General features: G+C 40.5%; 3 protein-coding genes across 6 annotated transcripts in view; 2 read left to right on the plus strand and 1 right to left on the minus strand.

The window, feature by feature from the left end:
* The first annotated feature begins 615 nt into the window (after nt 1-615).
* On the plus strand, nt 616-8,126 carry LOC307035591 (SAM domain-containing protein SAMSN-1-like). Its single transcript, XM_079675120.1, has 8 exons — nt 616-774; nt 1,733-1,810; nt 2,256-2,381; nt 2,799-2,916; nt 3,082-3,233; nt 3,792-4,007; nt 5,020-5,164; nt 7,265-8,126. Exons 1-8 carry the CDS (start codon nt 718-720, stop codon nt 7,417-7,419), a joined length of 1,047 nt encoding a protein of 348 aa, XP_079531246.1. The 5' UTR covers nt 616-717; the 3' UTR covers nt 7,420-8,126.
* Nucleotides 8,127-8,601: 475 nt separating this feature from the next.
* On the plus strand, nt 8,602-13,975 carry hspa13 (heat shock protein 70 family, member 13). The gene is made up of 5 exons (XM_079677374.1): nt 8,602-8,847; nt 8,951-9,291; nt 9,960-10,173; nt 10,906-11,073; nt 12,011-13,975. Exons 1-5 carry the CDS (start codon nt 8,823-8,825, stop codon nt 12,589-12,591), a joined length of 1,329 nt encoding a protein of 442 aa, XP_079533500.1. The 5' UTR covers nt 8,602-8,822; the 3' UTR covers nt 12,592-13,975.
* A 633-nt stretch (nt 13,976-14,608) lies between these two features.
* gdpd5b (glycerophosphodiester phosphodiesterase domain containing 5b) overlaps nt 14,609-23,686 on the minus strand; it is a 51,321-nt gene continuing 42,243 nt past the window's right edge. The window contains exons 11-18 of one of the 4 annotated variants that reach the window (XR_013807441.1): nt 23,202-23,423; nt 21,657-21,814; nt 21,027-21,174; nt 19,607-19,689; nt 18,956-18,970; nt 17,310-17,425; nt 16,835-17,114; nt 14,609-15,821 (exon numbers count right to left, since the gene is read on the minus strand). Coding sequence is in view for 2 of the 4 variants with exons in the window: in XM_079677372.1 (XP_079533498.1) it covers nt 15,760-15,821; nt 17,310-17,425; nt 18,956-18,970; nt 19,607-19,689; nt 21,027-21,174; nt 21,657-21,814; nt 23,202-23,423 (804 nt within the window). In the remaining 2 variants the exon portion in view is untranslated. The remainder of the gene's footprint in view (nt 15,822-16,834; nt 17,115-17,309; nt 17,426-18,955; nt 18,971-19,606; nt 19,690-21,026; nt 21,175-21,656; nt 21,815-23,201; nt 23,424-23,686) is intronic. The other 3 variants (XR_013807442.1, XM_079677372.1, XM_079677373.1) reach the window with 3 other exon arrangements.

Below are 23,686 nucleotides of genomic sequence, written 5' to 3' on the forward strand. Positions count from 1 at the left end.
GAAATCTATTCACTTCCACATTGAGAGCAGAAACAAAGCGGAAAGTGTTTCGACATTACTAAGTTGCCACTTTCAGCTGTTCCTCTGTCCTGCATCAGCACTTCCTCATTAAGACATTTACTGGATAACATAATTTGCCCCGTCATTTACCATATCCAAGTTCCCCATTTCTAAACATTTGAGGAATTTTCAACTTTTATCCATCTTTTTTCCATGATTTCCTTTCGTTTAATCGTTATGATAAAACATTTGACTCTAGATGAACAGTTCTGTTTGTTTATAATGTCAGCTTAACCCTGATGACTAACTCCAGTGGTTATGACTGAGCTCTGCTTGGTGACAATTCAGCCCACTAATGAAACTAAGTAGCCGACGTGAAACAATCTCATCATCACCACGTTATCACATCTTCTGAAAAACAATTACCACAATTATAAAACCTAAAATCAGCCGTTCCTGGAAGCGGTTCTTTATTTTTTTGTCGAGCGGGCCACAAAATGCAAACTCAAGCACTTGTATTTTCCCCTTTCAAAGCAACACTGCTGTGAGGGAGACAGTGTCAATTGCCTCACATCCTGTGTTGTGAGGAAGTGGAACAGCCAGCCCATCAGACAGGCAGCCACAGAGTTAGTTAACACATCACTGTCCGGAGAGAGGGGTAACGACAAGAGGGGAGCAAGCACTGAGATTTGAAAATAACCTTAAAAACAGGAGAACATGTTACAAAGGACGGCCTCCAATGTGTCCGACAAAACAAAGAGCTGCAAGCCAAAGGTACGTGAGAAAAAATAAAACTAAATACGAGTGTAAAAGTATAGAATAGTCGAATATCAATTTTGACATTAGGAAATGACCAATGTCCTGAGGGGCAAAAAGAGACAGTTACAAATGTGTACAGGTGCATTTTATGTAAAAGACACTTATCACCATTAAAACATATTCATAGTTGATGTACGGTGTTTTTCTCCAAATGTAAAAAGTAAATTGTATTTGGAAGATTTTTTATAATGCAAAACAGACACACAATGGCTTAAAATACTTAAAACGCAAAACCACAAACATTGCAATTAGCGGGAAGAATATAGATTTAAAACTGAATGTCTTTGATTCTGCTGCTGTCCTGTGGGGTAAAGTGTTCGCCTGACAGAGGACGCTGCATTTAATCAATCCGCAGAGGGTTGTCTAGGAGTATGGAGCTCATATTTAACCAGGATTTCCAGGGATTACTCATTTATTCAATTCGGAGATGATGGGGAGTTGGGAGAGATTATAATGACTTTTAGTTTTATGAAAAAATGAACCGGAGGAAAGCTACTGCGAGTATATGAGACCTATGTCATGAGGACAAAACAGTTTTTTGTAATCAATTCTTTTTTAAGTACGGACATGTTAGCCAGTGTTGCTGTATATAACCAAATATTCTCTCTGCTCCAACATGACCACAACATGTACACATCTACAGAGGGCACTAACAAATAATTAGAACATGTTGTCTTTCCATAAGAGAAGGGACATAAAGAGGGTATAGAGACCATTTACAAATCTAATCATATTTTGTCAGTAAAATCCTCTCTGGAGTGAAGTTGGAGCATTTGTGTTTTTTTTTTTTTCAGCCTTAAGACAGCTGGGACAAGGAGTCACAAATGCAATGAGTTGATGTTATGTAATGCTCGTTACACAAACAGTACCATTTGTCTTTGTGTCATGCTTTGCTTTTTAATCCTCCCTGCAGCGCTCCACCAGCTTTGGCAGGTTTGACATCAGGAATAACTCTCCACAAGCCAAACCAGAGGAAAATGGAACAACCGTGGTATGTGGATTTGAACCCATGAAAGCAGTTACTTGTCAATAACTTAAAAAGTATTCATGTTAAGTATTTCAATATAAACATTTGCATTAAGAATTTTCCCCTTTTGCACCGTATGCTTACATATTCAAATATCTGCAGCCATTGGTGCTGTGACGTGTTTTGTATTAACAAGCACAAATTAGGTAAAGATGTGACTAAAGCATTTACAAACACAGGCACATACACTCATCCTCACAAACACTTGATCTAAAAGCCTTATCTATGCCTTCAAGGGCAAAAATGGTTTCCACCACCTGCACAGCAAGCAATCTGCTGTCTGCAGCAAAAAACAAAAGAATGCTGGGAAAAAAAACGTTGCTATACTAGATGGGAGATATACAATATGTCAAGGTCTTAAATATCACAATACTACTATTTATGTACTAAATGATCTCTCTTTTCACAGCACACAGAAAACTGCGAGACTTTGGACCCAAACAAATCAGCTGGACTTGGGAAGAAGATGAAGGCAATTTCTCTGACCATGCGCAGGAAAATGGGGAAGAAACACGCCAAGTCATTTTCTGAGGAGGTAGTGTGTAAAAACTGAACCCACACAAACAACACTTTACCTCAGTTGCAGTAAACCTGTCCGTCTTTCTCAAGAATCTTATCACGTTCATCTCTTATTAACCCACATCCTCAGGCTCAACACTGTTTGCTATATTCAAATGACGCACTTCGCTCCGACTTGCACTCAAACACGTATTTTTGCACCCTTGTGTTTGACTGTTACACTGAGAAAGAATCTAAATTGAATTTGCTTAACTGGAAGTTCTCTGTTATAGTTTCCTTATTGCCTTTCACTTTCATTTAGATGTACTTCATTAGTTAACTGGAGTTTGCACACTTTAGTCTATGATCCATTGAGAACTACACGAATATTTGAGTCTGTACTCTCTTATTATATCTCTCAATAAAAACTGTATATCTGTTATTTTTCTCGCAGGGTGATGACATTGACAAAGACCCAGAAGCAGAGACAGAGAGCTGCCCTCCAGCTGAGAACAACCCAACAAAGTCAAGCAACTCCTTAGAGAGTCTTTACAGTGGCCTGAGCTCCTCCAGTAAGTACCTGCACTGCAATGTATGGGCCACAGAGTGCTGGCTAGTTTTAGCCAACATAGTGAACAAATATTTTGGGAAAGAAAACCTTTCAAGGTCAGCGGATTTGTGTATCTATGAATAAACAGTCACAATGATTAGATAAGCATGACTGTGTGTGTGTTCAGGTGGTGTGACCAGTGAGTCCAATGGCTCTGGTCAGAGAGACAGTCTGAAGCTGGAGGAGGACGGATCGTATCAGGGACAGTTCAGCGGCAGAGCTCGGGTCCACACAGACTTTGTTCCCAGCCCGTACGACACAGACTCCCTCAAACTCAAGGTAAGATGCAACACAGCAGAAGTGGCTGAAGCACTTAAAGAGGCCCCATTATGCTATGAGGGGTTTTACCCTTCCTGTAATGTGTTATATAGGTGCATGTAAATGGTCTGCAAAGGCTAAAATCCCAAAGTTCCCTCCAGAGGGAGTTTCTCTCCCACACACAGCCTGAAATGCTTCTAATTGGACTCCTTTGTTTACCTCTGCAACATAATGACATCACTATGTTACACTTGCACTTCTATTGGCTAGCACTCCAACACATTTTATGTGATAGGCTAGGGGCGGGACATATTTTAGCAGGTGACCAATCATAACAGAGCCTTCCAGTTAACTAATGAGAGCAGAGTATAGGCTCTGGTTTCAGACAGAGGGTGAAGTGAGCTGCTGCGGCACAGGCAGTATGAGAACAATAAAGACCTTTTCGAACATTAAACCACTTAGATAGCACTTAAGTAAAATACACAGTGTTTTAATGTTCAGTAACAACACTGCTCTGATCTAAATTATTATTTTACAAGGTAAACATAATCTTTAATCTTCGCTGTTATTTTGTCCTAGGTCGGAGATATAATCAACATCATCAGTAAGCCTCCGATGGGCATCTGGATCGGCATGCTTAACAACAAAGTTGGCAACTTCAAGTTCATCTATGTAGACATGTTGGTGGAGAAAGAGGAAGAAGAAGAGGAAGCTCCCAAGATCAGACAACAGAAGCTGAGCAAAAGACCTCGGCCTAAAACATTGCTCGAGTTACTGGAGCGATTGAATCTGGAGGTGAGGAAACATGTTTTATTCTGTTTACAAGTGAGAGGGTTTACTACGGAGCATCTAAAAAGGGACATGAAAAAAAAAAAGTCAGAAAAAAAAAAGTCAGGATAACGGGTTAGTCTCTCGTGCTCACGAGATACTAACCCGTTATCCTTACTTCTTTTTTCTTTTTTTGAGAAAGTTACTGGTGCGCCAAGGAGGAAGTGGAGCGCACAGGAGACAACCATTTCATTGCAGACTGTTAAGTTTACGTGGGGAAATGACAGTGCATACATTATTTGAGATATATTTCGTACTCAGACTTCACTTTAAGGACATTTCGGCCAGGGGTGTGTGGTCACTCCAGTGCGCACGAGAAACAAACCCGTTTTCCTGACTTTATTTTTTTTCTCATATTTTTTTTTTTATGCATTGGATTATTATCGGATAGGGTAATAACTTCATAATTAACTACGTCTGAAAGCAGAAGTCTAGGCCAAATAATTGCAAGTCTCTTCAGTGCGCATGTCACAAAATTAGATGAATTGTGGGACATGTAGTTTATGGGCGACGTGCTTCTGTAAAGCGGCATCTAACCGTATAATAAACATATTATATTCTTTCAGAGCTCTTGTGGGGCCACATAAAATGAAGTCAAGGGCCGGATTTGGACCCCGGGCCTTGAGTTTGACGCCCCTGCTTTAGGGGCTCCGTAGTTTACAGATCGTTACATGCATAAAATAAAAGCATTTATTAGAGTAAGCCCTTCTGAGCAGGAAGTAAGAGATAAAGAAAAAAGAAAATCAGCAAGTTAACCATGAAAATCTCACATTCAACCGCAACGATGTATAAAGGTTAAACACCTGGCATTATCAAGTCTCTCGAAACCTGTACCATCACTTTGTGAACACGTTGTTCCACTCATGATGTGTGAAACTTCATAGACTCAAAGGATGAAAGGTGACTGTGAAAACCCTTTTTTCTGAGCTCATGTACACTCTGTGGTTTGGTGATAATGAAGACATCGCTGTTGTTGCAGGAGTACGCCTCTGCCTTGCTGCTGAATGGCTACCAGACAGTGGAGGACCTTCTGCACCTGCAGGAGAAACACCTAATAGAGCTGAACGTCCACGACCCCGAGGACAGACGCAAGATTCTCGCAGCTGCTGAGTGCTGCTACACAGGTCAGCAACATAGGCTACCATGCAATGACTATCACTTCTATTGAGTTGGTAATACATTACATATTTGTTTCAACTTATCATATGTGGTAATGTAATGGCCTTTGAATAATGACACCAAAGGTTTGGTTCCCTAAGCCTTGCTCTTACTTTGAGAGCCTCTGCATTGCAATGTGTCTTTCACAATAAAGGACTTAGACATAAACATGATCCCTTCCTACAAGAGTATTTTGCTTAGAGACACCTCCACAAAAAGACTTACAAGTCAACAAAATTACGTACGACTCGACAAAACAGCATAAAGTAACATTTCCAGATAGCAGAACACTGGAAATTGTTAGCTGTGGAAACCCTTCTCAGCAAAAGAGCCCTGGTTATCGACGAGGCAAAGGAGGTGAAGGGCGAAAGTTAAAAACCAAATGTTGAGGTCAAGTGCCTATCAATACAGCTTTTTCACAAAACAAACAACAAACTTCCAAATAGCAAATGGACAAAGCTGTAATTAACAAATAAATGCTAACCAAATTAGCATACCCAGAGGTTCCTTTAAACCTAAGGCTCACCAGTCAATCAAATTGCAAAAACAAACCTAGGACCAACATCTTGACCAAGCTGCCAATATTCAATCAGCCAATCAGAAATGAGTATTCAACATGGCTAACAGTCATTTTACAAACATATTTAGTAACTTTAGTAGCATTCAAACAGCAACAGAGACCATGATACACATCTAAATAAGAACATTCTGTTCCTAAAACATTTACAAAGTATAACCTTAGAGTTGAACATAAATATAAAACCAGGCAGGTGTAACTCAGTGCTTTTCAACAACTTGGTTGTAAGCTATTATTCTGCCAGGAAATAAAAAAGTGTTTTTGAAATGTGAAAACAGAGGCATGGATGCCAAACAGAAGAGAAATACATCCTGCGTGCTCTGAGAGGCTTATCACTGATTTCCTGTTACTCAGAGAAAAAGTGCTTGAGGTGTTCCAATCTGATGTCTCGAAGCAGAAGGCTGATTATCACTGTGTGAATAAAAAAAAAACTACTTTTCAGCATGAAGAGGAACAACATCCTCTTGATAGTTTTGTTCAGGCTGTTGTTAAACTGAAGTTGTTTACGAGGCAAATTAAAAGCCATTGTATTTGTTGTCTGGTTGACAGCGCGAGTAAACAGATGGCGGCGGCGGCGGCTGCAGCGTGCCTCTGCCAGGCTTATTGACTCAATTTAATCAAGCTGAACTCCATTAGGCTAGTGGTTTAGCAACCTGGACAGGAGGATTAGCTGCTTCCATCAGTGGAGTAGAACTATTAAAGAATGGCAGAATATTTGTACTCTGTGTGAGTGAATAATGCAGCATGCCACCACCTCACCTGGATTAAGCTTTGATGAGGTGTTGGATGTATAAAAGTGTCCAAACTGATGGACGAGATATCTTTCATTTTGCACATTGCATATATCTAAGTAGTCTAACATTTATTTGACTAATCTCTGAGAGTGGGGAATACAAGTCTCAGAAGACATTACATTTTGGGGTGTCTTTATCTAAAATGTCAATTTGTTTTTGTTTATTTTTATTATATTATATTCAATTTTATTGGACAGGTTACTTTACCTGTTTTTGCTTATAAATATCTTTATTTTATATTTGTATTGCACATTCTTACTTAACAATCTCATGTTTATAAACACATTTTAATTCTATTTTTTTAATTTCTAAGTTTTAAATGTTATTCTAAAATGGAGTAACTATAAATGTTTAAAAATGCAAATTCTCCCTGGGATAAAAAAGTATTTTGTTTTTGTTCTGATTAATATCAGAGTGACATTTGCAGAAGTAACTTCAGCATTAAGTCATTAAGACAATCAAAGCAGGCCAGCAACACATTCTCATTGTTTCCTGGGAAATGTAGCAATTACAACCTTTAATGTTAAAAATAAATTATTGCTATTACAGAAATAGATTGTTAAGAAAAGACTCAGCCTTTAAATGTGGGTTGATTTCCGCTGACGGAAGGAAATCTCCTTTAATGCGGTTGAAGACAGAAATGTTTAATATTATGACATTTGATTAAATTCCATTTAACTTGTTTTCGACCGCAGGTGACGAAGTTAAGGAAACGGAGGAGCAGAGATCCTCCCACAGTCAGCAGGAAGAAGACAGTGACTGTCCCAGAGACTCGGGTTGCTTTATTCCATCTGAATGTACAGAGAGCAAGGAAGACACAGAGCGGCTCACAGAGGCTGTGGACTCTTAGTGAGAATACTCCTCAGATGGATGCCATGACTATTGGGATTTCAGTATTTACTTAAGGGTGATGGTTTCGAAAATTATCAAAATGTCAAGTTAATATCCCTTAATACAACATTCTGAGAACATGCTTGCCTAATGTAGAAGCGTTTTAAGAGTGTAATTGAACAAACAACCTGTACTCAGAGTCATTTTATCCATTTGTCGCTAAAATAATAATAATCAAGTTGTACGTTTTGATATAAAGAGTTTTCTTTATTTCATGTTGTTGAAAAAGTGACATTTTATTGAATTAATGTCATTTGTATTTATTGCATTCTAAGTCATTCAGTGTGTTTTCCGTAAAAAGCCTTTATTTATCACATCTGTATCATTTCACCCTGTCTCATTGTATATTTTTTCTTCTCATTAATGAAGTGAAGGATGTTTTTGAACTGTGGCGTCTGGGTTTGAAAAATGCATATTCAAATGTTGCCTATATTACTGTACAGGAGAAAATGTATTTTTTCTTAGTGTGTGTGTGTGTGTGTGTGTGTGTGTCTGTGTGTGTGTGTGTGTGTGTGTGTGTGTGTGTGTGTGTGTGTGTGTGTGTGTGTGTGTGTGTGTGAGAGAGAGTGTGTGAGAGAGATGTGCCTGTGCATGAATTCATGTTAAGGTCAGCATTCAAATGTTTTCAAAACTTTTTGTAAATAAAATAAAAGCAATGCAATAAAATATTATTTTTCAGAATAATTTATTTCAGGTACCAGTTCAGTGCCTGATAATAGTTATTGATGCCTTTACATGCCATTATATAAATATTAAGACAATTTGTTCAGAAAATTAACTCAAAAATATATAAAAAGGGATTTTATTTATGTTATATGAAATATATATATGTAGTTACAACATTATTTGTTCATGTTGTCATATTTTTGATGTCAACCTTTTGATTAATTATAAAAAATAGTTACAATAATAATATAATATGAATTAATAATACAAATTATAACACTACTACTGCTAACATATTATTATTATTATTATTATTATTATTATTATTATTATTATTATTATTAATAATAATTCACTCAAACGTGGATGCCCTGGCTCTGTCTGGTTGGATGAGAACACGGAAACGTCTGAAACTTTCATATTACGTTGCATATCGCTAGAGTTCATGGGAAATGTAGTATAATGGCAACATCAACTACAATATTCGTGGCATCTATGGTGTGAGTCTCAGACTACATTACCCAGCATCCACAGGGCGCCATGCAATGTTGACGTGTATTTTGTTGCTAGTCTGAAAAACTCCTATTTCGCATCACACAGCTGTCACAGCCGGACATCATTTAACCAAAACTTGGAACATTTGACCGACATTGTGTTATCTTTAAGCAGTTGGTGAGTTCGAAACAGTTTGTAACGATGTCTGGAGAAATCTCTATGATTGGTAAGTTAAATTACGGTTATTTCCACTCTGTAATTAGCCGGTAACAGTATGCTAACACATGAGCTAACTTGCTTGGTCCTCATCACCTGTTGTCCCGGTCTAGGTTCCGTTATCCTGGCCCTCTTCCTGGCAGGATACCTGGGTCAGCAGTACTTGCCGCCCCCCAAGCCCAGAGTGATCGGCCTGGATCTGGGCACCACCTTCTGCTCGGTCGGCGTCTTCCATCCTGGCAGCGGGGAGGTGGAGGTGATCGCGGATGAAGAGGGAAGGAAGAGCATCCCCAGCTCCGTCTCCTTCACCACCACTGCGGTGCTGTCCGGACATGAAGCCGTGGAGCTGGCCGACAACAACCCTCAAAACACCATCTATGATGCAAAGAGGTTCATAGGGAAGATATTTGAGCTGGAAGTCCTGGAGCAGGAGAGCGCGCGGTACCCGTTCAAGGTGGGTCGTGATGGGGTTAGTTCCCAGTGACTGACCGGAACTACTTTGCATGTGATTGCAAATTAGCAGTGGTGGAATAAATATTCAGGGGCTTGACTTTAGGAACAGTACCAATACATTGTCAAAAATACTTAATTAGAAGTAAAAGTCCTGCAAGTATTATCAGCAATATAAAGTACAACAAGTAAAAGTAATCATTGTGCAGAAAAATGGCCTTTATGCGTGTGTATAATTATATTTATATATGTGACATTTCTAGATAATATGGTTGCATCAAGTAGCATTTTACTGTTGTAGACAAACAAAGTTCTGAATGACATTTTTGTAAAATATTTTAATTATTTTACTATTTTATGACTAAAATAGTTAGTCCACTAGTATACATTTTAGAGATGCATTCTGTTAAAAGTAGCTTTAGCTGTTTAATGAATATTGTGGAGGAAAATTACATTATTTCCCTTTTGAATGTAGTGGAGTAGAAGTACAAAGTAGCCTTACATGGAAATGCTCAAGTAAATTACAAGTACGCTCAAACTTGCACTTAAATACAGTCATTGCTTGAGTAAATGTACTTAGCTAATTTACCAAATAATCTTGAGATATCCCCTTACTCTCAGTTTTGTTATTCTATCATCATCACTGACTCTGCTTGTTTGTGCCTCTTTCAGGTGATAAACAATAACGGAAGTGCAGAGTTTGTGATCTCCACCAACCACACCTTCACTGTGAGTCCAGAGTTCATCGGCTCCAGGCTGCTGCTGAAGATGAAGAAGATGGCCGAGCGACAGCTGGACGTCCCCATCCAGAGGGCCGTCATCTCGGTGCCCGCGGAGTTTGATGAGAGACAGAGGAACTACACCGTGAGGGCCGCTAACCTCGCTGGTCAGTTCTCTTATTATTTAAGCTGATAGTTTAATATCTTTATGTGTCATTTGCAAAAGCTGCACCTGCTTCTAAAACACATATAGCTACTGTTATACTTGGATATTTTTTAATTAAAGTTCTCCTATTATACTATTTTTAGGCATATATTATAGGTCTCAGATATATATAAAAAACATGTCTATGAAGTGTTTTGCTCAAAATACCAAACAGATGTCCCATTCTAGCCATGCCTCATACCCCTCTATTTCAGCCCTGTTACTAAAGTGCTGATTCTGGGTCTGTAACTTTAAAAAAAGGGGGGAGCTTATGCAGGAGAATTCTACCCAGAGACTCAGCTAAATGCTGCCGTGATTAAACGCCATATCATGTTAAAAACCACATCAAGGATTATTTCTGAAACAGTATGGAGCTCAAATGCTTCTTTTGTGAGGTGAGTTCCTATATTTATAAAAAAGCTTTTTTACACATTTCCGATATTACGTCATATCGGCAGCAAATCTGGTTCAGCTCCGTTGTAGCTCCGTTTTTAGAGATTTGGGTACGGAGGAAAAGAGAAAGGGTTTTGTTTTCTGACACTTTGTGAGTTCCCTGACACACCGGACACATATTTATGTATAAAAGAAATCAAAAAGTGCATTTTGTAAGATAGGAGACCTTTAAGATCCATAACAGCCTTTCTTCCCCACACACATGCGCCACATTTGTTACATGTTTTCCCGTGTCCCTCAGGCCTGGAGGTGCTGCGCGTGATCAATGAGCCCACAGCGGCGGCCATGGCGTACGGCCTGCACAAGGTGGATGTGTTCAACGTGCTGGTGGTGGACCTGGGGGGGGGGACCCTGGACGTTTCTCTGCTCAACAAACAGGGAGGCATGTTCCTCACCAGAGCCATGGCAGGTAAGGACTCTCACTGACGCGAGATATGAGAAGATATGAGATCGCTTTTGTCCGAAAATTGGAGCTTCGGCTTTTGTTGCACAGTTCATGTCCCAGTTAAAAGATTTCAGTATCACTTTCCTCTGTGTCACGCAGGGGAATTATAAAATGAGATTAGATAGACACGTCCTTGAAGCAGAATCAGGTTTATTGCTGACTAGCTTCACACAATAAAGATATTTGCTTTGGTGTGAAAGGTGCATACATAAGAAGAATACGTCATAGAAAAGGAGCAAAGGAGCAATAATTGTGCTATTACAAAAACAATTTAAAAATAAACACAAATATATATATATGCAAAAAAACTAAGTACAGTAAAAATAGGACAAGTACAATAATTGTACAAAAAGTTGCGAGTTTTTAAAAGAGGAAGTGTTGAACAGAAATATTCTGAGGGGTGTGCAGGACTCACAGTATAACATGAATAAGAGTAGTTCACACAGTTCACTTAGATATTGGATCGTAATATGGCAATGTTGCATTTTTTCCCGGTTTTAAAGTAATGTCTTTTTCAAATGTTTTAGTCTTTGTCTTTTACCCACATCTCCTCCTTACTGATGATCACTCATCAAAAATGTCAGTGTTAATCTTTCTATGAAATGACCAATTCTCAACCCAACATATCGTCACAAAATCGAGGTATTAGGTCAAAATGATAGTGATAATTAATATACTCCATATCATCCAGCCCTAGGTCTGTGATCTTTACACTTTGAAACATAATCTGGGAAGTTAAACCTTGGTTCTGTTATTCAGTCTGTCAAACAGTGTTTAGAATTAGTTCAGACAATAATCAGGTCAAATGTAGCATCTATATATTCTGTAACGTCACAAAAAAATCTAGTATAAGTTAAATGTGTTGTTATAACCTTATCATGATTAAACTGTTTCTTGGCAGGGAACAACAAGCTGGGAGGTCAGGACTTCAGCCAGAGGTTGCTGCAGTACGCCATGGAGCGAGCCCAGCAGGAGTTTGGCGTCCCTCCCACTCTGAAAGAGGACATCCACCGCCTCCGTCAGGCCGTGGAAGCCGCTAAGCTCAACCTCACCCTCAACCCCAGCGCCTCCATCCGCGTCCCCCTGCACCTGCAAACCCCCGACAGCTCAGAGACCCCCGGAGGCTCCGCTCCTCCTCCGGTTCTCTTCCAGACCGCGATCACACGGGAGCTGTTCGAGGAGCTCAACGAGGACCTCTTCCAGAAGATCCTGGTCCCCGTGGAGACCGTGTTGGCCGAGGGCCGCCTGGACAAACAGGAAGTGGACGAGATCGTTCTGGTGGGCGGCTCCACCCGGATCCCGCGGATCAGGAGGCTGATCAGCGAGTTCTTCGGGAAGGAGCCCAACACGTCGGTAGACCCCGACCTGGCCGTGGTGACGGGGGTCGCCATCCAGGCCGGCATCATGGGGGGGTCCTGGCCCCTGCAAGTGAGCGCCATCGAAATCCCCAACAGACACCTGCGCAAGACCAACTTCAGCTGATCAGTTATTGACGTAAACGATCAAAGCGATGCCTCAAAGACTTCATAGCTGTTTCATGCTTTAATGATGTGCGTCATTTAAAACCTGCTGAAGTATGAGGAGGCTTGGGAGGCGGCCAACAAAACACTCAGGTTTTGAACTCCTGATTCTTGTAAGTGACGCTTTTCACAACACAACATTCCCCTTAGACAGATTCTAACTGATAGCATCTGCAGAAGTGAACAGTCCTGTTTTGTTAAGGGACAGATTCTTTTATTTTGCACAAAGCTTCCGCACAAAGAAAATAATGACTGAAAATGTGAAGGAGAAACTTCTCTGCGTCAATCATGCTTCTTCATGGTAGATACTCTCATGGTGTTCAATTCAGGGAACAACCATTTCAAGGACTTACAACCCAGCCAGTAAATCTTCTGCTATTTATGTATTTATTTATTCAAAAACGGTGTGTGTGTGAGTGTAAAGGTGGAAACACAGTGTTCCTGTTCAGAAAGCTGCTATACTGTTTGAAGTGGAGCGTGGAGGTGTAACAGTTTAAAGATGTGTAATTCATTTCAAACAGATTCACAGCATTGCCTACAGACGAATCACCTCGATAATGAGTAGGCGTGGTTGACTCAGCTAATTGGTAAAAGCCTAACTATTCAAACAGTACTGTAACGTCTCACATCACTGGCACCACCTCTCGCTCATGCTCAGTGCTGCACCTCCACTTGTTGACCAACTGTTTTTGTGCAATAGTGAGCCATTTGTGTAGCAGGGACTTCTGTGTGTGCTGCATGTGAGAAGTAGAAGCTTGTTCTGCTTTAGAATAAGATATACAGGCGACTATAGACCTGCAGGAGGACCAACGCTTTGCTTACCGGTGCTTTGTGGATAAAATGTGTTGAGTCACATTTTGGATGTTTGATGGACCTGATGAACGGTTGTTACGCCGCCTTCAATTTTGACAGAATTGTATTGAATAATTTACTTTGAAGAAAATTATCTTGCTCTTTTTGTGGTGGATTTTAGGCTGGTTACTGAAAATCCAGTAACGTCCAATACAACCATTTCCAACCAAGAACTCAAGTTACCTTCATTCCTTTAAAAAAGTATTACAACTACATTTAGCCTAATTTCATTCATGAATCAGTTTATTTATTATATCTAATTTTTTTTCTCATGTTGAAACTAAGATCTTGATATAATAGAGCCTTTAACTAAAGAAGCAGATTGCCTTTGATACCGTACATATTATTATTAGTCCCTTTTGAAAGGGAGAAATTATGTAACTAAGATCTATTTTTATATGTCGTGTCATACTCACTGAAGTCCAGCCACCTCAACATTGATGAAGAAGTTTGAACTGTTACAAGCCGCAATTAAAATGATTTCCCTTCGCTAACTTACTTGTCTATTTCATATTCCTGGGCTTTTCACACTCCTGATCCTCACATTTGAGAAAGAGGATGCTCTTGAGAACTTAAGGCAGTAAAACTATTTTTGATTTGATTCCAAATGTAGCATGGGCTCCCCTCCAAAAGAATAAATCTATGATAATGCAATTCATGTAAAATACTAACTTAGTGTGCTGTAACCTGGGCAACGGGATTTTTTCAGTAATGTCATTTAAACTAAGTTACTGAAACACATTAAGAAATGAAATAAAAACAAAGTTTGGCTGCATAAATAATGTATTTATTATGACAAACTTATCTTAATGTTCTGTCTCTTGGGCCAAAGTAACTCAAATCAATTGTAACAGTTATTGACACAAACGCTGTTTATAATAATGGTATTGTATGTGCTTGACTAGAAATGTTAAAATCTCCTTCTTCCTGCATTAAATGTGCCCATCTCATTCAAGTATTTGACCCCTCCCAGTAAAATGAGTCTAGAACCGCAGCTGAAATGTAGTGATGTGTCGAAAGTCTAAAAAGACAGGATTACCGACTCACTTATTAAAAACACTGTCTGATTGTTGCTTTAATCCCCAGTTCCTCCTTTTCGCGTCATATCATTGAAAAACAAACAAAAGTTTCAACTTAAAATCTCCTTTATTAGATCATTTTTTTTGTATTGTTTACTTCTGAGGCACAGTAATACCCAAATAAAGAAAACACAAAAGGCAATCCATTTCCTTGACCCTGTTGTGATCCCTGTAGCGTCCCTTCAAATAGCTTAGAGCTTTATTTTTCACATTTAGCACCCACCAGCACGTGGATGCATGCAGCTGTCAACAACAACAACACACTGCAGACTGTCCTGCGACTCAGAGGCAGTGGCATGACTTCCATCATGACCCGGATATTGCTTTTGTTCATCACGGTCACATTGTTCAATAATTATTTGTGAAATATAATGCTTAGTTGGCTTGAGCATCTCACACACTGGTTCACCTTTTTATGTACAATAACACACTCAACATAGCACTGCACACAGGGTAACATATATACCCAGCCTGAATACACACTATACAACAATCACATCTTTTAAAAAAAAAAAAAAAGTCCAAACACATTCACATTAACCATAAAAAGACTGCACACATCTTCACCCCCCAACACATACATCAGCCGATATGATTATTATTCACATGCACTGGTCAAAGGTGGGCATTCAGGCTCTTTCAAAAGAATTATCTTACATACACCATTTGAATATTTCACCTGGAGGAGAAGGCAGGACTTCTGTAAACAGCTTGTTGGTGTTTTTTTGTTTTTCTCTTAAATATAAATATGAATGAACAGCAGCACAGTGGAGTGCTGATGGAAGGCGCGAGGAGCGGTTAGCGAGTCTCATGCTGCGTTCAAGCCTCGTTAAAAGCTAAAGAAATCTGCCGCGAGAAGAAGAGTGGTTAAAAACAAGAAACTGCTTTGGGAAATTAGCATAAAATAAACAATCTGGAAACATATTTAAATGAAGCAGGCGTTAATTGTAACTCAGAGGGGCCTCTCCGGGCCACAGATTTGGCGACTCCCGTCAATAAAAAGTGCGTGTAGTCCCGTGTCATATACAGTAGTCTGACAAGCAAACTCAAAACTATTTACAGAATTTACACAACTGAGTGGTTGTTTTTTCTCTCTCCATCAGATACAGCAGTCTGTCAGTTTCTCAGCAGGACAGAGGTGGAGGTCAGAGGAATGATGAGTGGTCTGTCCACACAGGTCGGTGGATACCCTGGTTGCTTTAGTAGTCGTAGCCGTTGTCTTCGTACAGCTCCTCCCCACTGCCGACTCCATTCCCCACCTCTGGAGGGCGCCAGAGGAGTGAGACAAACAGTCAGTGTATTGGATAATGACATGCATTAAGCATTAAAAAGAAAACAAGTATTGATATCATGCTAATAATACACATTATTGTTTGTGTCTAATATTAGGCCTTGTGGATTTCTTCATGCCTTTCCACAATGTATTATGTAATTGTTAGATGTGTGCAGTTGTGAGCAACTCTGTTCAAAGTATTGATTCCTTTAGGGCTGCAGAATTTATGGAAATGTTATCAAAATCTCAATATGGACTAGTGCAATATTTAAATTGCAGTAGGAGCAATTCCCACTAACATTTCAAATCTTATCACAATTGCAAAATCAGTCAAAAAGAATCACAATTATTTAAATGACCCAAATTGTGTAGCGCTTCTTTGAGTTGGTAAATGTAAATGAATCAATCCTTGAGATGTATTATTTTTTGCACACTATGGCCCCGGTTTCTCTTTTATAGTACATGTACATTCGACCAGTAGTACTGCCCGCCCCATAACACGTATCTTTAAATGGACTCCAAGTCATTTATAAGAGGAAATAGCCTAAGAATTTGCGTGCATTGATTCAACATCCCACTTGCATATACGTTATGTCATGACAGCATCTCAATCAAACAACGCACAATAAAGAAAGTTCAATATGGAAATGCTATAAATATCACTAGTTTAGTTTTGAATTATCATAGCAACTATCGTGAAGTGAAAATCTGATATTGTGACAGCCTAACTTTACAACCACATCACGTTTCCCCTTCTTATAGTGTTTTAAAAGTACAGTAATCTGAATGGATAAGAACGTATTTAATCAAGATTAGAATTTAAGTTAAACATTTGTATTTCTACCCGATAGTGAAAAAAACAGACACGTGTCGGCAATGATGAACGCATTTCTGCAGTTACACTCAAATAAGATGTGAAAATAGAAGAAAAAGGAGCGATTGAGTAGAAAGTCGGGTGAAAATCATGAGCGGGAGAATTAGGTGGGACTGAAATGACTCACCTTTGACCCCCAGCTCTAGAGGCTGTCTAGACAGACTGGGGCGTCTATGAGCTCCCCTACACATGACGTAGACTCCAGTGGAGGGGGGCTAGTGGGGGAGGATGGGTGCATGAAGGGATGGATGGATTGATGAAGGGGGGGGGGGGGGGGGGGGGGGGGGAGTGTAGGCGGAGAGGAGTCAGGTAACGAGGGATGCAATGGAATAAAAGGAAGTAGTCCCTGCTGGTGGAAACATGGAGAGGAGGTGGAGCACATCACACAGGCCGCTACTGGGGGTGACCTTCAACAGGAGAGGAAGAGGAGGAGCGTTCACAGACAGATGCATGCTGGGATGCAGAGACATGCTTATGATTCCTCATCTTTAGGTTAACAGACAAGAGAGGAATTTCAAAGTCACAACAAACAACAACAACAACAACAACAGGGTAAGAAACATCCGGGGCGTGAACACGTCCTCTGGCTGCGAGGCTCTCACCTGAGAAGATGAGTTTCTCCTTCATCACGTTCAGGTCTCGGCTGGACCTCCGGACGGCGGCCGCGCTCAGCATGATCTGCTCCGGGTTGTAGCTGCGCATGCCGCTGGTTCGATACCTGGGGGGGGGGGGGGGCACGGTTAGGGTCAGAGGCCGTCTCAAGAAGCAGCGCTCAGGTGCTATGCTCCATGCATCTGGATGAGCCACCAGAAAACTGCAGGACTGCTGCTCTGCTTTTAAATCAAGGAGGAAGAATTTCCTCTTTGCAGTTATCTTTTATTAAATTAAATAACTCTTATATCTGAGACTTTTTCTTGCATTTTAAACCTATATCGTATTCTATTTTAGTTTTTTTATGTATTTGTATTCTCTTGTTTTTTTAATGATTGTTCTCAAATGTAATTGTTGGTTTGTTTAGCTCTGTGTCTTGATGCTTTTAATGTTTTTTTTTAAAGCACTTTGAATTGCCTTGTTGTTTAAATGCGCTACATAAATAAACTTGGCTTACCTTGAGTCAACAATTACATCCCTAAATAATGCAGTTTGTAGCTCAGGGACAGTTTTGGTCCGTAGAGGGAAAACTTCTACAGTTCAAAAAGGAGCTACATGCCCAACTCATTGTTAGTGTGTCGTGCAGAGCCTTAAGATGAACACTAAACAATGAGGACATTTTGAATAAGGCACTCTTTATTAGGTGTGTATTGTTTCACTGACAGGTTTCTTAATGGTTGATCCATAATGTACTACTCATACTTCAAGAGTCAGGTATTTATCTGGAAGTAGTAATAACTATATTCTGTCCTCTTTAGCCCTTTCCAGAAAGTGGTTAAACGGTTAAATAGATTGTTATTTAAAAAAGTGTGATCTGCAAATAACACTTTGCAGAGATTCAAAAAAGATATATGTTTTCAGTTGAAAGTCATTGTTCATGATGCCCTGCATTTACTATATATCTATTGAATATACTTTCAGGATGAATAATAATTAATACAATTAAATACAGGAACGTTTGCTCCAGTCTGTATTTATTGAATCATTATTTGTGTGTCAAAGCAAAGAGATTCATTTCCTGCACGTGAAAGCGGTGCCTTTGCTTCAGTGAAAGCAACTTTGACTTCAATGAATTAGCTTATAACTCTGAAGCGTTGCTCAGAGTAACTGGAAATGCAAAAGAGCAAGCTCTGAGCTGGTCAGCATCAATCAAAGTCTATTCTGAGGCACTTCCCCTGATCAATGCACAATCCTACTTCATTTGGAAGTTTAGTCGTTGGCCTTAATAAGATGGAGAATACATTTAAATCTCATTGGCGACTTAATGCTGCGGATGTGTTGTGCTGTGTGGGTGGAAAGCATTTTATTAAGCCCTAGGGGATAAGGATGTGAGCTTCTTCCTCTAGAGGAAGGATGCAGCAGTGCAGTACAACGATTCAGGTGACATGGAGACAGAGAAAATAAATATAGGAAGAAAGGTAGAGAGAGAAAAGTCTGATGAAGTTTAATGTCAGAACAGAGAGAACGAAAAGACAACTGAGAACGAAATGGGAAAAAAATGTCCAAAAAATGCGAGAAAAAAAAAAAAATGGATAAAGATGAGACAGAAAGAGTGAAAGGAGAGAAGACGTTGGGTCAGGAGAGGTGACCCAGTTACCTGATCATGTGATAGCTGAGAGAAGAGGCCAGAATGCAGCAGAGGAGGAGAGCATGCACATCAGGCAGAGGAAGAGGACGAGGAAGAGGCGGAAAAGGACGCAAAAAGGACAAAAGAAGGCAGGAGACAAGAGAGGTCAGTTTAAAAGCCAGCAGGAGCTACAGAAGAGCAGAGCACCGGATCGTAGAGAAAGAGACAAAACAGAAAGGAGAGATCTCTGCCCTTCATCTCGGAAGCCATCTGTCTCTCTCCAACGCAAAGAGCAAAGGCTGCTGTCGGGTTTACATCGTTTAGCTTAGACAACACATGCTCATAGGATGGTATTCAGGGGGAGAACACAGCTAATAGACATCATCACAGTTTGCACACCACACTACACACAATGCCATTTGGTCAGCCGCTCCTCTGTCGGGTCATTATTGGCAAAGTATTGTTTTTAAAGGGATCAAAACACAAGAGAGCAGCGTCATTATGTACGAGCTGTTAGTTTGGGTTCAGGTCAGGTAGATTGAGTAAAAGTGTGTTGCATTGCATGGGAGATTTAAGAGAAGAGTGTTCGTTAATATTCAGTATTTAGTGACAGAATACACGGAAAACAAAACCAAAGAGCAGTCTTTAGTTTCCTCTTTGTCATTGAGCGGCTGTACTTACTTCTGGAAAATGAATATTCCTATGACTACAGCGAAGGAGATGAGGTCCACAGACACCCACATCAGGCAGTATTCATCTGGTCTCTGGAAACACACACACACACACACACACACGGTCATGGCAGAATCCACCACTGGGTGGCGCCTTGTGTCGACAAAACAATCGGTTATGTGAGCAGCCCCGTTCAAACACACTTTGATTCATAAATCTACATTAAAGTAAATACATTTGAATTGGGAAACAGGGGATGATCCCTTAAGGTGTGCATTCATGTCAAAGTGTATTCATTGCACTTGAACACAATCCCAAAAACGGTCAGTAATGTAATAGACCAAGTTGAGAACCTGCATAAATACATGTTACCCCCTTAAAGGGTATGAACACAGGCTTTTCCGTCAATGTACGTCCACTAATGCTGCTTGTTTTGCCACTAACAGGCTTGTGTTGTTATTATAAATTCCAACACTATGGACAATAACATAAATGAATTCACTAAATCCTTCTCTTGATATGTACCGTTTTGTATTGTGTCCCACTCAAGGAGTAATCTCATTCTGAAATCACGCGATAAGACGTGACTTGGAGTCAGTGAGACTTGGGGAGCAGCTTTGCGTTATCGAAAAGACTTTCCATGTTAGCTGATTTATACGATGTGGATGAGTCAAAAGCCTCTCCTCGAGCAATACTTGGTTAGACATAATGATAAACAGACTAGATCAAGCACAAGGTAGAGAAAGATGAAACACCATCTGAGCTTTAATAGCAAAACAAGCGTTGACTTTAACACCACCCAATGGCAGATTTCCCTTGACTTCACAGTTGACAGCAGATGGCCCAGCAGATTAAACCCTTCCTGAACCACAGCGGAGGGGCTGGGGTCACTTCCACATGTTGTCATGCAGGGTCCCCATATGGTGCTACAGACGGGTAGAGCAGGCTGGTGAAACGATAGCAGAGCGGCACAGTGTGGGTGCTACCCAGGTTTTCAGAAGGGGATTGAACTAGAAAAGATGAGTCATCCACTACAGTGATGATAGTGCACTTCATTCGACAGTGCAGAGACCTCGAATGAGTGTTTCAAACTTAAGAGTATATTATGCTCGCTGCGGGAAATAAAGGAGTTCGGTTGAAAGCTAAGAACCCTTGTTGGTATCATTTGTTAAAATCTCGTTTAGTCATGCAGAGGTGAGGAAGCTTAAGGAGAGGAGACAGGTTGTCATGTAATACCATCACATGATACAACCTATAGCCGGTTAATGAGAGATTTTACACTTTGAAATCCTGTTACCAAGCAGATCTTACAGGCTGGAAGGTCAAATAGAAAGACTATGGTGGAACAAAGAAAGCCTCACACTTTACACGCAAAGAGCAAGAAGAACAAGTCAAAGAAGAAGCTAAACAGCATGTCCTGTGTCCTTACCATGAGCCAGATGGGGTAAGGCACCTTTTTGAGTATATGTGAGGCCTCGGAGGAGACGGAGGACACCCCGCTGCACCAGAGCACCGAGTACAGCCAGGGCTCGTTGATGGTGTACAGCGTGATGCTGATGTTGCTCTGGGAGAAGTTTCTGAAGGAAAGGAAGAAGAAAAGTATATTTTATTATTACATTTCATTTAACTGACGCTTTTATCCAAAGCGACTTACAGTACAATAAGTGCATTCGACCAACAAAATACAAACTTGAAGAAAAAATAATCATATAAGTACATCAGGTTTTATAGAGCCAAAACATTTCAAGTACTACTCAACTGGCTTTAGATAAGCCAGTCCTTTATTAGTATATAAGTGCTTTGTTAGTCATTCTATGGCTCGAAGTGGAGTCGAAAGAGATGAGTTTCCAGTCTCCCTCTGAAGATGTGTAAGCTTTCTGCTGTCCTGATGTCATTCCACCATTTTGGAGCCAGGATAGCAAACCCACGTGTTTTGCTGATGTTTTGATTTGCTTGGGTCCCCCTCGCATGAATCCCATAAGGGCACGTCTTTTAATTTAAATCTGAGTGGAGCTGTGCCCACCTGATAACAGTAGCAGGTTCATGTGTGTGTTCCTACCCGATCTCCTGCGTGCTGGCCTGGTTGTATCGGAGCAGCAGCCGGCTGATGCCGTCCAGATGGAGGCGCTGGAGTCTCCGTTTCTCCACTGAGGTCTGGATCAGACCGGGGGCCAGCTGCCTCACCTGAGCTCTGTGTTCATCTGGAGTCCACATCACCTTCACACAGCACAACACAAACTCTTCTTACACTGGTCCCAATCACACTTTGTGTCATTTATCACATCATTAATGAAGCGTGGTCTGAATGAACATACATAGTAAAAGGAAATCACCAAGACAGGAGGTAGTCGTGGAAGCAACCTGTCAATCACAAGGTAGCCTTGCCATAAAGCAGGGGTGGGGCCTTTGGGCCGTATACGGTCCGCGAGACCATTTGATACGGCCCTGGAGGTCATTTATAAACACACCCAAAAAAATAAGAATTAAGGAGCCGTACACATGCCGCAGTTTTTGCGTGGCTGTGTCTTTAGTTGAAAGCCCAGTGGCATCTGTTCATCTGTCATACTGATCATACAATGACGCCATCAAAAAGAATATGCTACATTACACTGGAACTACTTCTGGGTCTTTGTGTCATTCAAGCTCGGCTGTGTGTGTGTGTGTGTGTGTGTGTGTGTGTGTGTGTGTGTGTGTGTGTGTGTGTGTGTGTGTGTGTGTGGCACGAGCGCATTTTGTTTAAGCGAGCGAGAGAGAGCGGTACCGGGGATTGTTAGCATCTGGTTAGCTAGCTATGCTAACGAATATAAGGAGCTTTTTCTACAACCAGGTGGAAGAGAGCTCTCTCCTGACAGAGGCTCAGATAACCTCAGCTCAGTGAGGTAAAGGCACACCTTTATATGATCATTATAGTTATAACAAAATAAGAGAATAAATGAAAAACAGGTATAAAATACTATGACGGTAAAATGAAGTTGTTATTAATAAACAAGAATACAGTTTAAAAGGGGAGCGATTTGTAAAATATCCATAAGCACTTTGGTCAACGTGGGTTGTTTTTAAATGTGCTTTATAAATAAATGTGATTGATCGATTGATAAAGAAAAATTAAATCTGCTTCCAGTTCTGTTTCATACAGTATGGGTGTTGAGAGATGTATCCATAGATCTCCTAATGTTGCTCTCAAAGTGCACCAGATTGATGCTTTTAACTTCAACATTTAAAAACAAGTCTTCTAACTAAATACATTTGCACACATCTTGTGTCCATATCTTTCTGTTTTGGTGGTCATGCCACAACCGAGCACATGCATGCGTGCGCGAGTCATGGTGAGATATCTGGATTAAGAGGTTGATTTTTTTGCACAGCATGAAAGAAAAGCGAAATGAATGCATGCTTCTGCATTGACACTACCTTGAAACTAGTGATTTCGACAATATACTGGTCAGGAAAATGATTACTGAGGAAATAACTCCTGGGATTGGGGTCTGGGAATATGGGAGAATAAATCCACACATCTAGCAGCTCAAAATAGATATGTAGACATACTGCTATGGAAACAACACAACGCGGATCGAGTGTTTCTAAGCCTTCAGTCCCTACTCACCAGGCTCTGAGGAACCCCAGATTCCTGCACAGCCTGCAGTGTATCATTGATCCAGCTGTCGTAGCAGGGGTGCTCCGGAGGGGGTCTCCTGAGCCGGAAAACCACCGTGCTGTTGTGATAGGAAGCCAGCCGCAGAAGCTGCTCCAGGCTACACACGCTCTGATTGGCTATCAGCCGCTTCTCACGCGACGACAGGGTGTGCACCGTCCAGAAAGGGTCATCCTGAAACACAGGAAGGGAGATGCATGAGGACGAAGATCAGATATATGTTTAACACAGGTGTCAGTTTTATTACAGTTACAAAAATAAACAAAATAGTATATCATAACATTAAGTAATTTAATTTACATTTTTTGAAAATCTGTAAACCTGCTTTCTTTATCGTAGTTACTCTAAACAGAAGCTTCCATCCTTTATAAGTAGTGCGTATGGAAGCCTACAGCAGATACATTTAGTGGAATATATTGTATAAATATTCCTTGTTT

The sequence above is a fragment of the Notothenia rossii genome (assembly GCF_949606895.1).
Source record: "Notothenia rossii genome assembly, chromosome: 4".
NCBI lineage: Eukaryota > Metazoa > Chordata > Actinopteri > Perciformes > Nototheniidae > Notothenia > Notothenia rossii.

What these genes read in the sequence shown, in the direction of transcription:
- LOC307035591 (XM_079675120.1), top strand. Translation starts at nt 718, where the DNA reads ATGTTACAAAGGACGGCCTCCAATGTGTCCGACAAAACAAAGAGCTGC. An exon ending in CAGTGGCCTGAGCTCCTCCA is followed by an intron (nt 2,917 to 3,081) that starts GTAAGTACCTGC and finishes GTGTGTGTTCAG; the next exon opens with GTGGTGTGACCAGTGAGTCC. An exon ending in TGGAGCGATTGAATCTGGAG is followed by an intron (nt 4,008 to 5,019) that starts GTGAGGAAACAT and finishes CTGTTGTTGCAG; the next exon opens with GAGTACGCCTCTGCCTTGCT.
- hspa13 (XM_079677374.1), top strand. Translation starts at nt 8,823, where the DNA reads ATGTCTGGAGAAATCTCTATGATTG. An exon ending in GCGCGCGGTACCCGTTCAAG is followed by an intron (nt 9,292 to 9,959) that starts GTGGGTCGTGAT and finishes TGCCTCTTTCAG; the next exon opens with GTGATAAACAATAACGGAAG. An exon ending in CCTCACCAGAGCCATGGCAG is followed by an intron (nt 11,074 to 12,010) that starts GTAAGGACTCTC and finishes GTTTCTTGGCAG; the next exon opens with GGAACAACAAGCTGGGAGGT.